The following is a 13,060-nucleotide window of genomic DNA, read 5'->3' on the forward strand; positions in this document are numbered from 1 at the left end:
TATATTTACAAGATTAATGAGGTAATAATACAAAGTCAGAAATATTTATCTTTTCCATAACAGAATAAACAAGCTGTGCTCAGAGGAAAATAAGGTCCCCAGAACACTGTTTGAAGCTAGAAAGGTGGCAGGGTCCGCCACAAAGTTAAACAGTAAGACATTGTGTTGTGCTTTAAGGTCAGTTTGTTTGTTCAGTTTATTCACAGAAAAACAAAGAGAGTTTGTTGAGGCATAAAAAAAAATCTTTGTGGAAAGTTGAACAAGACAAATATAGGAACATGCAACATGTGAACACAACAGAAGTCAAAATAATAAAGCTCTTAAAATGAGATTTTAACCCAGAATCCTTCTACAAGACATGGCCACAACATTATAGGCAGTCATACCAGAGTAACCGCTGTTACTGTTACTGTTCCTCCAACAGATGTGCAAATAATTCAAATTACCAATGACATCAGACTTGATGCATTGAACCTTAAGCTTCCGGGGACCCTTGTGGTCTTGGGGGTCTGCTGCTCACCTTGCCTTGCCCCCAATAAATCACTGCAATGAACAACTGCTTTACATGTGGGACTACAGCTGAATAATTTTGGACATGGCTTTAAATATTAATCAAAACGAAATGTGATATTTTAACATTGTAATTACATCCATGCATATTTATAGAACAGTCATCACCAAAACTGAGAGCTTGAGAACAAAGTGTGAACAGACTGGACCTGCTGAAGAGCTCACTTTAACACCAGGCACCTGCAGCAGCCTGGTGTTAAAGTGAGCTCATCAACAGTAACAGCGGTTACTCTGGTATGACTGCCTATAATGATGTGGCCATGTCTTGTAGAAGGACTCTGGGTTAAAATCTCATTTTAAGAGCTTTATTATTTTGACTTCTGTTGTGTTCACATGTTGCATGTTCCTATATTTGTCTTGTTCAACTTTCCACAAAGATTTTTTTTTATGCCTCAACAAACTCTCTTTGTTTTTCTGTGAATAAACTGAACAAACAAACTGACCTTAAAGGACAACACAATTTCTTACTGTTTAACATTGTGGCGGACCCTGCCACCTTTCTAGCTTCAAACAGTGTTCTGGGGACCTTATTTTCCTCTGAGCACAGCTTGTTTATTCTGTTATGGAAAAGATAAATATTTCTGACTTTGTATTATTATCTCATTAATCTTGTAAATATAAAAATGTCTTTGTTTGATTTCTTCTCCAAAACTACATAGTGCCCCTTTAAGTATTGTTCCATCATAGTAGATTACACTTTACAATGGACTTTTTAGGAACTTGGAGGTGACACTGTAGCACAAAGGGCAGTATGTTGTGCAATTTTAAGAGTTTTGAGAATATTTTGTTATTATCAGGATAATATAGTCCGTTAGGTGGCAGTAGCTGACCGCGGTTTGGACCGCTCGGAGCCGCTGCTGAGAGCCCAAAGAAGAAGAAGAAGAAGGAGGAGCGCTGTCATGGCGGCCAAGGTGAATGCTTGACATTTCCTCTTCGGCAAAGTTTTTTTTAACTTTTATGTGTATAATGTCAATGAATGCGCTGGTGTGCTGTTAGCGTCAACTGTCCCCGAGCTGTTAGCGCAAACCTGACGTGGCTGTCACTTCGCAGGCGTTTAGCGCTGCGCTGCATGAACATAGCTGTGCTAACCACGTCTGCTGTGTTAGCCTCGTCTGCTGTGTTAGCCTCGGCTGCTGTGTTAGCCTCGCTGAATGAGGCGATGCTAAAGCACACAGTGTTTTGCTACATTAGCTGACAGCAGTTTGAGCAGAAACGTTACTCTCACAATGTATTGTCTCCTAAGCATGTGTGATACAGCCGATAAAACATAGATATTTGTCAAGTGTGGCTTCGCTATGTAACACAGACTGTTTTAACACATTTTGCAACCATATGAACACAGTTAGAGACAACATCACAGGTAACGATAGTTAGCTTAGTTTGAGCTGGTTGTAACTTACTCATGCAGTCAGCAACGTTAAATGTAGCTAACGTAACTAAATACTATATTGTAAGTTGTACATACGGTGGCTGTTATGCTACTATGTACGTTACATTTATTTAATGATTAGCTACTATAACTTTCACTGAATATTGTGCATACCAAACATACAATAAACATATAAAACATGTTGTTTAAAGTACCCAGCAGTATACAAAGCCACTAATATGAGCTCCAGCTGAACCCTTTCATCATTCAAATTCAGCTTACGTGTCAATGCTTCAATAATAATACTTCATATGTGATAAAGCTGATATATATTGTGATATACTGTCATATAGCTACTGTATATACTGTGATAACAGCTGATACTGATGTAACAATAGCTCTTGCACAAAGAATTTAATATTGTCACACTTTTACTGAAGTGAAATTATGACTGCAAGCCTTTTACTTTTAGTGCAGTCTTTTTTTTTTTTTTACATTTACATATGTAAAGCATCTCCTTCTTTCACCACAGGAGTCATCTGTCTAAAGTTTGCATTGTACTTCTGTCTCGTGTTCTAGGTGGCGATAGTGGCCGTCCCGACGGTGCTGAGCATAGCCTCCATCCGAGTGTATACTGTGAGGGAGGTGCCCACTGATGGGCTGGTTCCTCGAGGAGAGGTATGGCTGTCCCAAAACGTCAGCAGAGCTGATATGAGAGAACTTATTTCCATTAACTGAAATGTTACATGTTGTTATTTAAATGCTGCCTCTGCCTCTGTCCCCAGCTGAACATCTACACCCCAGTGCCATCGTCTGCCCAGGCTCAGTTTGTTCCAGAGAGTCCGGGGGTTATTCAGAGTGGGTTAACCACAGCGAGAGAGAGCATACTACCATTTTTCCAGGCTGTTAAGGTATTTAGTTTTGCTGTGTGTTTCTACAGCAACACATCAGAATAGTTTAAAGTTCACTGACAACACCTGCTGCAGATTTAACTCACACTCTCACATCCTCTCTAACACCTAAAACCCCCAAAACAACAACCCGTTTGACAGATGTAGTGACATAAGTGTGACATAAATGGAACATGACTTAAAACACGTTCTAGAGGTCTTATCTTGCACCTGCAGTGTTAGTTTCCCAAGCCTGATTTTTGTTCCTCTTGTTTGCGGTTACAGAGCACAATCCCACGTGCTGCAAATGCTCTGTGCAGGTACAATTTTGCAAACAGCAATGTTCAGGAGTCAGACAGGAAATAGTGTTCACACAGTTAACGTCGCCTGCAACTGTAAGGCTTGCTGCGAGGAGATTTGACAGTTTGATACTGTGGAAGATGGGGGAAACACACTTCACACTGACTCACGTGTATCTGTTTCAGTATTGTCTAGATAGTTGTGTTCTTGCTGGCCTGCTGTAATGGTTGATTTCAGCTTTGTCCTTTGTTCCCGGCAGGGTGCCTGTCTCTCTGTGAAAAGGGGAAGTGTAAATCTATACCATGCAGGAGAGGGTGAGTAAACAGTAGGACACATATAACTAATATTCCTCCCTGAAACTCAAAACATAAAGGGTAAGTTAAGCCAAAAATGAAAATTCAGTGTTTTTCTACTCAGTTGAAGTTTCGTAGTCCACAGAACATTTCTGGAGCTTCAAACAAAATCAGCATTGCAGCATTCTCCAGATGACGTAGATGGGGATTGTTTGAAACATTAAAAACAAGGCAAAAACTGGCATAATCTAAATCTCCGGAAGCCTCGAAATCCCAGATTGATATGAAAAGACATCATTTACTCCCTTGACACTTGGTCGAGCCCATGCACCCACTCCTAATGGTTTGCTTTAAGCTTAGCAGCTACAGAGGTGATTTTGGCTTTAAAAAGGGTGGCAATAACATCTTTTTAAATCAGTTTGGGATCCTGAGGTGTCCAGAGATGTGGATGTGTTATGCTGAAGGAGCTGTATGGAGCCATTTTCATTTTTTGCGTTGCTTTTTTTTACATTTCAAAACAAGTCCCTATGTCCTTCAGTTGTTGCAACGCAGTTTTGCTGTGAAGCTCCAGAAATCTTTTGTGGGGTATTTTCATTTTTGGGTGAACTAATCCTTTAAATTTCTTCCTTCTTCTGACAAAGCAGTAAGATGGGATAACATAAACATTTCATTACCTCTAAAGGGTTTTTTTGTACATAACAAACTACTGACAACCTAAAAAACAAATCTATTTATGGCCTTATTAAATTACTTCTCTGTACTTCTCATTTGTACTGGAGAGGTTTTGTCTCCAACCAAGGAAAATATGTAAGAAAAGCACTGTTGCATTTTACTATTCATAAGTGAGACCACTGCGCATAATATTAAGGTTATGATTCATGACATTTATGTCACCAATCTCACTGTTACTGCTGTTAGTGTAATAGATAATGTCACAGTTTGAGCAGAAGGTCAGACATCAGTTCAGAATTGAGAAAGCTGAAAGTATTTGTCATCATGTTGCCTGTGTTTCTGTTTCCCAGATGTGTTCTATTACTTGAAAGACCCACCCCCGGAGTTTCTACCCAGATTTGGTACCATCACCATGGCTGGCCTGCTTGGCATGTTCTTGGCACGGAAAGGTAGCCTGATCCACAGTCAATATATCACAAACACTTTAGGCCTGCTGGGAACAGTTATTTTGTCATCTGTTAATCTATTTCAACAATGATTCCCAAAAAGATGGGGTGTTGTCTAAAATGTAAATAAAAACAGATGCAGTCATTTACGAACAAACTGTGTTTACTGACAACAGTTTGTCAGTAAACACAGTGTGACAAGTGTTTCTAAGCCCATGTAGTAATATCCTTTTAATCAATCATGTGTTTCACAAAGTGGTGAACCTCGCTCCATCCTTGCTTCTGAACCACTGAACCTTCACAGGATGCCTCTTTCTTACCAATCATGATACTATCACCTGTTACCAATGAACCTGTTTACCTGTGGAATGTTCCAAACAGGTGTTTTTGAGCATTCACAGCTTTCCCAGTCTGTTGTTGCTCCTGTCCCAACTTGTTTGAAATGTGTTGCAGATATCAAATCCAGAATAGGCATATATTGCCAAAAATCGATTAAGTTTTCATGAAGTTGTCAAAAGAGGTTTAAAACCAGACAGCATCTCTCTGTCTGCAGAGTCTATGTGATTGACAGCAGATGGAAACATTGGTTGCCAAATATACCTCCCCAAGTCAACCATATGTGTCGGAAACACTGCAGAGTTGTTTATCTTTTCATTTAATAAAATGAAAACCAATTCATCAATTGCATTAGTGTTCAGTGTCATAGTAACAGTTCAAACCTGAACAAAGTAAAAGTAGGCAACACAAATACTTTGCTACAAAATTGGGCTGACAGAGTATTGAGGTTTGACACCCTGTATGTAGAACATGTATAGTGATCAAAGAAGTTTGTTTCCTTTCCTCTGAAAGCATCTTATATTTCCTTTTGCACCATTGGAAAATAAGAATTCTAAGAATTTTCTCCACAGGACGTCTAAACTGTCAACATGTGGTATACTCCATAGATGTAACAGCATTGTATTTATAACGGACTGTTTTGTCCCTTGCAATATCATAGCTGCTATAGAGGCACTGAGCTGGCTTGCATGCCAAGCTAGCTCAGTGCCTCTATAGCAGCTTTCTTTTAATGTAACAGCTGAACATAATAAATAGAGCATCACATATTTTTATGTTTATAGTCTTCTCATATTTTGGACCCCTTTGCCAAACATATTAATATTCCAGCGCTCAGCATGATGTGATTGACACTATTTTATTAACAATGACATTAAAAACAATGATGAGCAAACTACACATTGTGTAAATTGCTCTGTTTGTCTGATGGGACAACAAGTGAAAGGTGTGGTTTTCTCCTGGTCTGCGCTGGAATATTACATCTAGTGTGGTTTATTTCAGACCAGCTGTCACCCAGGAGAGTAGCATTGCTGTGCAAAGGTTATCTATAGTTTCTAGGATATCACCTTTGATGCAACTTTACTTGAAGCATCCAGTCATAAGGTGACAGCTGTCACAGATCATCAGCATTGGCAGACCACAGTTTGCCACCTGATTTATAATCACTGTACTGCTGAACCACAAAGTTACAAAGAAAGTCACCAAAAAAAAACCAGGTGAAGTTAAGTTTCCGTTTTCTCAGCACTCTTTCTTCTTGTCTCTCTCTCTCTCTCTCTCTCTCTCTCTCTCTCTCTTTCTGTCTGTCTGTCTGTCTCTCTCTCTCTCTCTCTCTCTCTCTTTCTGTCTCTCTCTCTCTGTGTGGTGGAGGCAGGTGAATGATTTTTAAACATTGATATAATAAAATGAAATCATACCTAATATAGCCATCTGTTTGCCATTCTTTACTAAACTTTGTTTCAGGCTCTCGTTTCAAGAGGGTAGCAGTTCCAATAGGCCTGATGAGTGTAGGAACTTCAGTCTGCTACCCGGCCCAAGCCGTGGCCGTTGTAAAGGTAACACTACTTTATTCAATCCTGACCTCTCTTACAACCCGAATTATCATTTTCAGAGTTTAACACTGTTTACTTTTTTCACAAGGTGACAGGAAAGAAGGTGTATGCAGCAGGAAAGTGGAGCAGTGCTACAGTGTCTTCACTGCTCACCCCAAAGCCCCAAGAGCCTACCAAAGAGACTGCTGCTTCAAAACCACAGGTTAACAGTCATTTTGAGTTACTGAACAGATTTATTATGATCTTTAATATGTGTGAAACCAGCTCATTTTAAATAGAAAGTACTGTGAAGCTGTGTGTGACTAAAACCAAAACAGTGGTTCTCCCCATATATTGGTGACTCCCTTCCCACTGAATGATTTCCCCGCTTTGCTTTTGACTTGCTCAAAAAATCCCTCCTATCTCTCAATAGGTTGGTTTTCATTTCCTGTCTTAGCACTCTTTAATGATGATTGTAGTTTAACTGTAACTGTGCACTTGGAGATGTCTGTTATTTAGAAATGAAAGCTTATAACTCACTTTTATTCACCCCATAAGGTCAGATAAATGTCTAAAATGTTAAATGCTAATGTAAGCGATTGCATTTCTCCTTGCATGTCTTCTCGCTTTCCCCCTCCAGTGTAATAAATCTGACCTATTAGAACTGAAACTTTCCAGATAATTGTAAAGCTAGTGCTTTATTCTGTTTATAGATGAAAGGTGTTACTTCTGTACCTGACACGTACACTTTGAGTGTGATTAATCAAATGGTGAAATTCGTAATAATCATTTTGTGTAGACAAAATTGAGTGTAAGTCTTGGATGAACAGATTTAAATCTTTGTTGTTTATCCACATGTTGTTAGGTAGATAAAGTACCAAATCTAGAGTCTGCAGTATCCGAGGAGGCCTCAGCCCAGAGCTCTACAATCACAGAAACAGAGGTGGAATCAGCTGAGTCTGTTCCTGTCTTTGATGAGCCCGTTGTCACCATCGTATCAGAGGAGGTGTCATCAGTAACACTCGCAGAGATCTCTGCCGACCAGACCCCTCCAGACACCAACACAGGTAGTAGAGATGTTGATCTGTCTGTTTCTTACCCTGTCTCGGTCTCTTTTGTTTCAATCACACAAAGGCTTCTACTGATGATTTTCTCTATTTCCTCTCCTGTCCAGATCCAGTGGCAGAGTCAGTGCCAGCAGAGACAAAGACCACCACAGCCTCAGAGGAAATACCTGCACCTGTTGAAAGTGAGGAGCCTTCAGACACAAAACAAGCAGCAGAGAATGGCTCTATTGATACCAGCCCAGCTGAGTCTATGCCAAGCTTAGAGCCAGAGCCGGTAGAGGTCGCTTCAGTGGAGGCTGCTTCAGCCGAGTCTGCTGCTGTGGAGGCTGCACCAGTAGAGGTGGCTTCAGTGGAGGCTGCTCCAGTGGAAGCTGCACCAGCTGAGTCTGCTCAAGTGGAAGCTGCTCCAGCTGAGTCTGCTCCAGTGGAGGCCGCTCCAGCTGAGTCTGCTCAAGTGGAAGCTGCTCCAGCTGAGTCTGCTCAAGTGGAAGCTGCTCCAGCTGAGTCTGCTCCAGTGGAGGCCGCTCCAGCTGAGTCTGCTCCAGTGGAAGCTGCACCAGAGGAGGCCGCTCCAGTGGAGGCCACTCCAGCTGAGTCTGCTCCAGTGGAAGCCGCTCCAGCTGAGCCTGCTCCAGTGGAAGCCGCTCCAGCTGAGCCTGCTCCAGTGGAGGCCGGTCCAGTGGAGGCCGGTCCAGAAGAGGCCGCTCCAGTGGAGGCCGCTGCAGTGGAGGCAGCTCCAGTCGAGGCAGCTCCAGAGGAGGAGGTCAAATCTGTTCCTTCATCTGAAGAACCAGGTACCAGAAATATTCTACTCCAGCAGGAAGTGCATTTATGATAAATCTTCTTGGGAAAACTATTGTTGGTACAGAAGTGGATTAATTGGAACTGAAAGTGTACACAATTATGAAAGTGAAAGAGAGTTCCATTGAAAGCTCTTAAAACTGACATTTAGACCCCAATAGACACTGGATTTTTGGTGCTGATGCCAATTCCGATATCAGGGAGTAACACATTTTTGATACCAATACATCTGCGATAGGCCAATAACAGCCATGCAATATATCCGTCGGGCTGGACTGACATAAGTGTTAATGACATTTGTTTTAAGCTTTTTGTATGTCACTTGTTACTTCTTATTAGAACCAACCAGTACTGTACTCTCACTGATTTGTTTTACACTGACGAATAAGAAATTTCTAAATGTAATTACCAAAATAATGGTTTGACGGTACTAAAGCTTTTTGTGCTTTTGACCATGTGTTGCATTTTCACTTCTCTACAGTGTCCGTTGTTGAATCAGCTGAGCCCGAACCTGCCCCTCAACCCGAGTCAGCTGACCCACCACAAGTCGATGCTGTGGAGGAGTCACCAACACTCACACCACCACCTCCTCAGGAACCTGCTGCAGAAAACAGCAAAGGTAAATTGAACACCGCTGCACTCACTCCACTACAGTTTGTGAGTACACATGCACACACTGCATCTCTTCTGACAATTAGCTGAATTTCCAAGGCACCTAAATGTGTTGGGTCTTGTTCTTGTTAGTGTGTGTGGTGTAAACACAATCAAGTACAGAATAGCGATAAACAAACAGCTGCAATGCATTACTTAACATCCAGTGTGTGACCTACATGATTACATATTGCCAGTGTTAGAACAGTGTAACATCTCATATATCGGCCAAACACAAACAACCTTTGGCCTTTGGACAACCCATCTACATTGTATATGGACAGATTGAGGAGTTAATAAGTTCTACAGACTTTCTCCTGTTGGAGTCTTCTGTTAGATAGCAAAAAGTAATATCCACCAAATAAAATAGTACCAGAGTTAACATTTGGATCATGCACTGGACCCACAGTTTGGAACATTCTAGACAGCCTGGCCTTACCACGAATATAATATTATAATGCAGTGATCGCATATTGCATAACACCAATTTTACATTGCAAAAATAATAACACAATCTGCCTGTTGGCTACAAAATAACCTCCGTCTCCAAGGAAAATACATTTCCTGTTTCACCTTACTGCACATGTCATCCATATGAGAACTCCCAAGACGAGGAAGCATCCAAATACATTTTTGAATATTTATCCAAGGTTAAATGTGTGGATTGTAAGTGGTGAATAGTACGACCAGACATTATTTCTTGACTTTACTTATTTTAATTTTTTTTTTCTTAATAACACTAGATGATCAGTACTCCACTAGAGCAAGAAATGAGACATGAGAGTTGAACAGGTCCTAGGCTGACGATATGTACGAAGATAATAACCTCTACTTAATCTTCATATATAAAATATGCACTAACAATCAAATGGGGCTCTCATGTTGTTTTATTTACACACAGCTTTGAGTGACTCTTTGTCACTGTTATGTGCAGCTTATGCAGCTACATATAACACATGTTCTGATTTTCTAACAGATTATGAACGTGTGCTTTTATTTAATCTTTATAAAGGTCAGAGTTCCATATCTGTCCACTGTGTGCACAAATTGGTAAACTGAGCGAAAGGTTTGTTAATCCATTTGATTTATAAACTAGTTCATGCTTGGTTTAGCAATCTACTCACATGGATTTCCATGTTTTCCTTTTTCTACCATTTCTTTCCCGTTGTGCAAAACAAATTTAATGCAAATTCGATGAATTGTGAAATAAATTAATCTTATCTGTATCGGGTAAACCACACAAGCACCCAGCACATTTAGCCTACGTCATTTGGTATTCATGAATTCTAGGAAGAAATTATTGCATCTGTGTGTGTGTGTGTGGGTCTGTGTGCTTGTAATAGTCACCATCCATTCAACTAGTCTTGTATGGTCACAGTACACAGTGGCTTTGACCATGACACTCTTTATTTTAGTTTTTAGCTTGTCTCAACATTTTAGTTTATTCTAAACCAGCTAAATCCATTCAAGTTTGACATTTAATATTTCTGTGCTTGTGTCTGAGATTTTGTTGCATTCCTCTTGTTGCCCTCCAGGTGGCTCTAGTTTCAAACCAGACCCTGCTCTAATGGACTTCGGCCAGTCCAACCCAGAGGATGAAGACCTGTACAGCACACGCAGCTGAGACATCACAGCCGGCTGCAGGAGAAACCTCATTCCCACACTGCCATCTCATATCTCACTCAAATAACAAACACTACTTGGTGTCATTATGCAGTGTAAATAGGCCATTTTGCAAACATGCAGAGTCAGAAAAAGTCTTTAAACAACATTTCCATTCTCATTTCTTCAGCCCACATCATTTGTTTTTCCACAGAAAAGGTCCAAGTATATTTGCATTGATGCAGCAATGAAGTGACTTCCAGTTCACAGAACTGTCTGTTTGCGTAGCAGGAAGGAAACCTGGAAAAAAATACACCCACAACATCGATTGTTAATTCACAGATGGCAGATTGTGAAATTTTCTCTCTGTGTGTGTCATTTGAAAATTACTGGCTTTTGTGCTTCAGCTTTCATCGTCATGACAACGCAGTGCTTTTATTTATTGTAATTTAGCCCATTGCGTTGGGAGGTTCAAAATACTGCACATGTGCTGGTAATGATTATAAGATGGACTAGTACTGCTCCATTTTGTAACATCAAAAATTGTCTTCAGTTGTTCAGAAGCAAAAATAAATCTATATTTTTCACAATTTCATGTTGCGTCTATCAAATACTAAATGCTTACTTGTCAGTATTAGTTGTGTTTTTCAATGTCATACACAATTGCTCATAACACATGAACTCATGAGATAGCGCACACAAAGTTTAACTGGTGAAACATTTGTCACTTCTTACATATAGCATGACATTTTCTTCTGTGCCAAAGCTCTGCAAATAAAAAAAGATTCCTTCAACAACTTTTTTTAATAATCATCCAACCAAAAGAAAGTCATCAGAGTGAAGGACATTTTACTAAAAAGAAAGATCTTCAATCATCATTTAATGAGCAGCTAATGTTGGGCTGGATTTAATCTTCCATTACACCAAAAGCAAATAAACAAAGCCTTTTCTCCTCAGGGAAACGTCTCATCCCGCTTCTTCCAGCTAATGGTAACCAGAACTTAACTGTGCACAACAGGCTTGTCACTGTCTTTTCTTTTTCATACAATGTTTGTAATTTAGGTTTGCACCAAACATCAACAGACCATCTTTCTTTCTACACAATGAGTGCTCAGCATCATGAATATTACACTATTACAGTACACTGCCTATTCTGCAAATTTAAAAATAAATGAATCATACAAATGAAAAAAATCACTTCACAAATCAATGTCCTTCAAAATGTCCCAGTTAAAATGTCTGGAGAGCTGCTGTTCAGACATATTCACAAGTCTTATTTCATCTCATATTTGGAGGTCATTATTCCAAAACTGGTACCCAGAAGTTATTGAATAGATCTGCAATGAACTGTGGTACAATTATATTTATATATATATATACATATATATATATGTTATACTGTGGTACTGTGTTATTATATGCAGTTGCAAAATATATTGTAGGTTTTATCAGTGTGTAATTGCACAAAGCCAAGCGAATTATTGTGTGTATCAAAAATAAATGTACATTATTCAAATGTAATGATTTTGTGTTCCCTGCAGATGGCATTGCTCTATATGTCGGTTTGTCTGTCCTACTGACTTTGGTGTTCCCCTGATCTTTCCTCTAGTGCCTACATAAGGTTGACAGTTTTTTGGGGTTTTTTTGTAAAATATTTCAACACTTATTGGATGGATTGCCATTACGTTTGGTAGACATTCATGGTTCCCAGGGGATGAATCCCTCGACTTTAGTGATACCCTGACATTTTCCTGTTGTGCCACCAGCAGGTCAAAGATTTCACTTATTCTGTGAAATATCTCAACATCTACAGGATTGTAGATTGACTGCTCAAAATGTTGTACAGACATTCATAGTTCCCAGATGATGAATCCCTGGGATTGATAATCCCCTGATTTTTCCTCCAGTGCCACCATGAAGTCGGCATGTGGTTTTCAGTGAAATGTTTAGATTAAATTTGGATGGATTGCCGTGAAATTTGGTAGACATGCACTGTCCCAGGGGATGAATCCTGACTTTAGCAGTACGTTAACATTTCCTGCTGTACCATCGGCAGGTTAACGTTTTCACTTATTCTGTGAAATATCTCAACATCGGCCAGATTGATCTACTCACAATTTTGTTCAAACATTCATTGTTCATTGATGATAAATTGAAATGATTTTTTTGAATTATTATTCTATGTTAATTCCCCAAACACCTGCAAAACTACATATATTCCCATCAGGCTCAGCTGTACTTTTGGTGCTAATAGGCACATGTTAGCTTGTTAACACACTAAACTATGATGTTGAACAGGAAAAAAAATTGCTTGCCAAACATCATGTAGGCATGTTAACATTTTGAGCATGTTTACTGATGTGAGCATTTAGCTCAGCCTCACCGAGCTGCTAGCGAAGCTGTAGACTCTTAGTCTTGTTACATGTGATGTTACAATTTACCCATTTGGTTGAACCAAGTTGCAGCAAGTCAGATATTGAATAATACAAAGTTAAATGAGAAACAGCTTCCTTGGCCAGTACAGTACAAATTGTGAG

The 13,060-nt window shown here is 39.8% G+C and overlaps 1 protein-coding gene across 1 annotated transcript; it reads left to right on the top strand.

Moving 5' to 3' along the window:
* Positions 1-1,407: 1,407 nt before the first annotated feature.
* Positions 1,408-11,113, top strand: apool (apolipoprotein O-like). The gene is made up of 11 exons (XM_073487586.1): positions 1,408-1,481; positions 2,519-2,617; positions 2,725-2,850; positions 3,389-3,443; positions 4,445-4,543; positions 6,335-6,426; positions 6,512-6,625; positions 7,268-7,469; positions 7,577-8,263; positions 8,752-8,889; positions 10,457-11,113. Exons 1-11 carry the CDS (start codon positions 1,470-1,472, stop codon positions 10,543-10,545), a joined length of 1,713 nt encoding a protein of 570 aa, XP_073343687.1. The 5' UTR covers positions 1,408-1,469; the 3' UTR covers positions 10,546-11,113.
* Positions 11,114-13,060: the final 1,947 nt, after the last annotated feature.

Source organism: Pagrus major, chromosome 18 (assembly GCF_040436345.1).
Source record: "Pagrus major chromosome 18, Pma_NU_1.0".
NCBI lineage: Eukaryota > Metazoa > Chordata > Actinopteri > Spariformes > Sparidae > Pagrus > Pagrus major.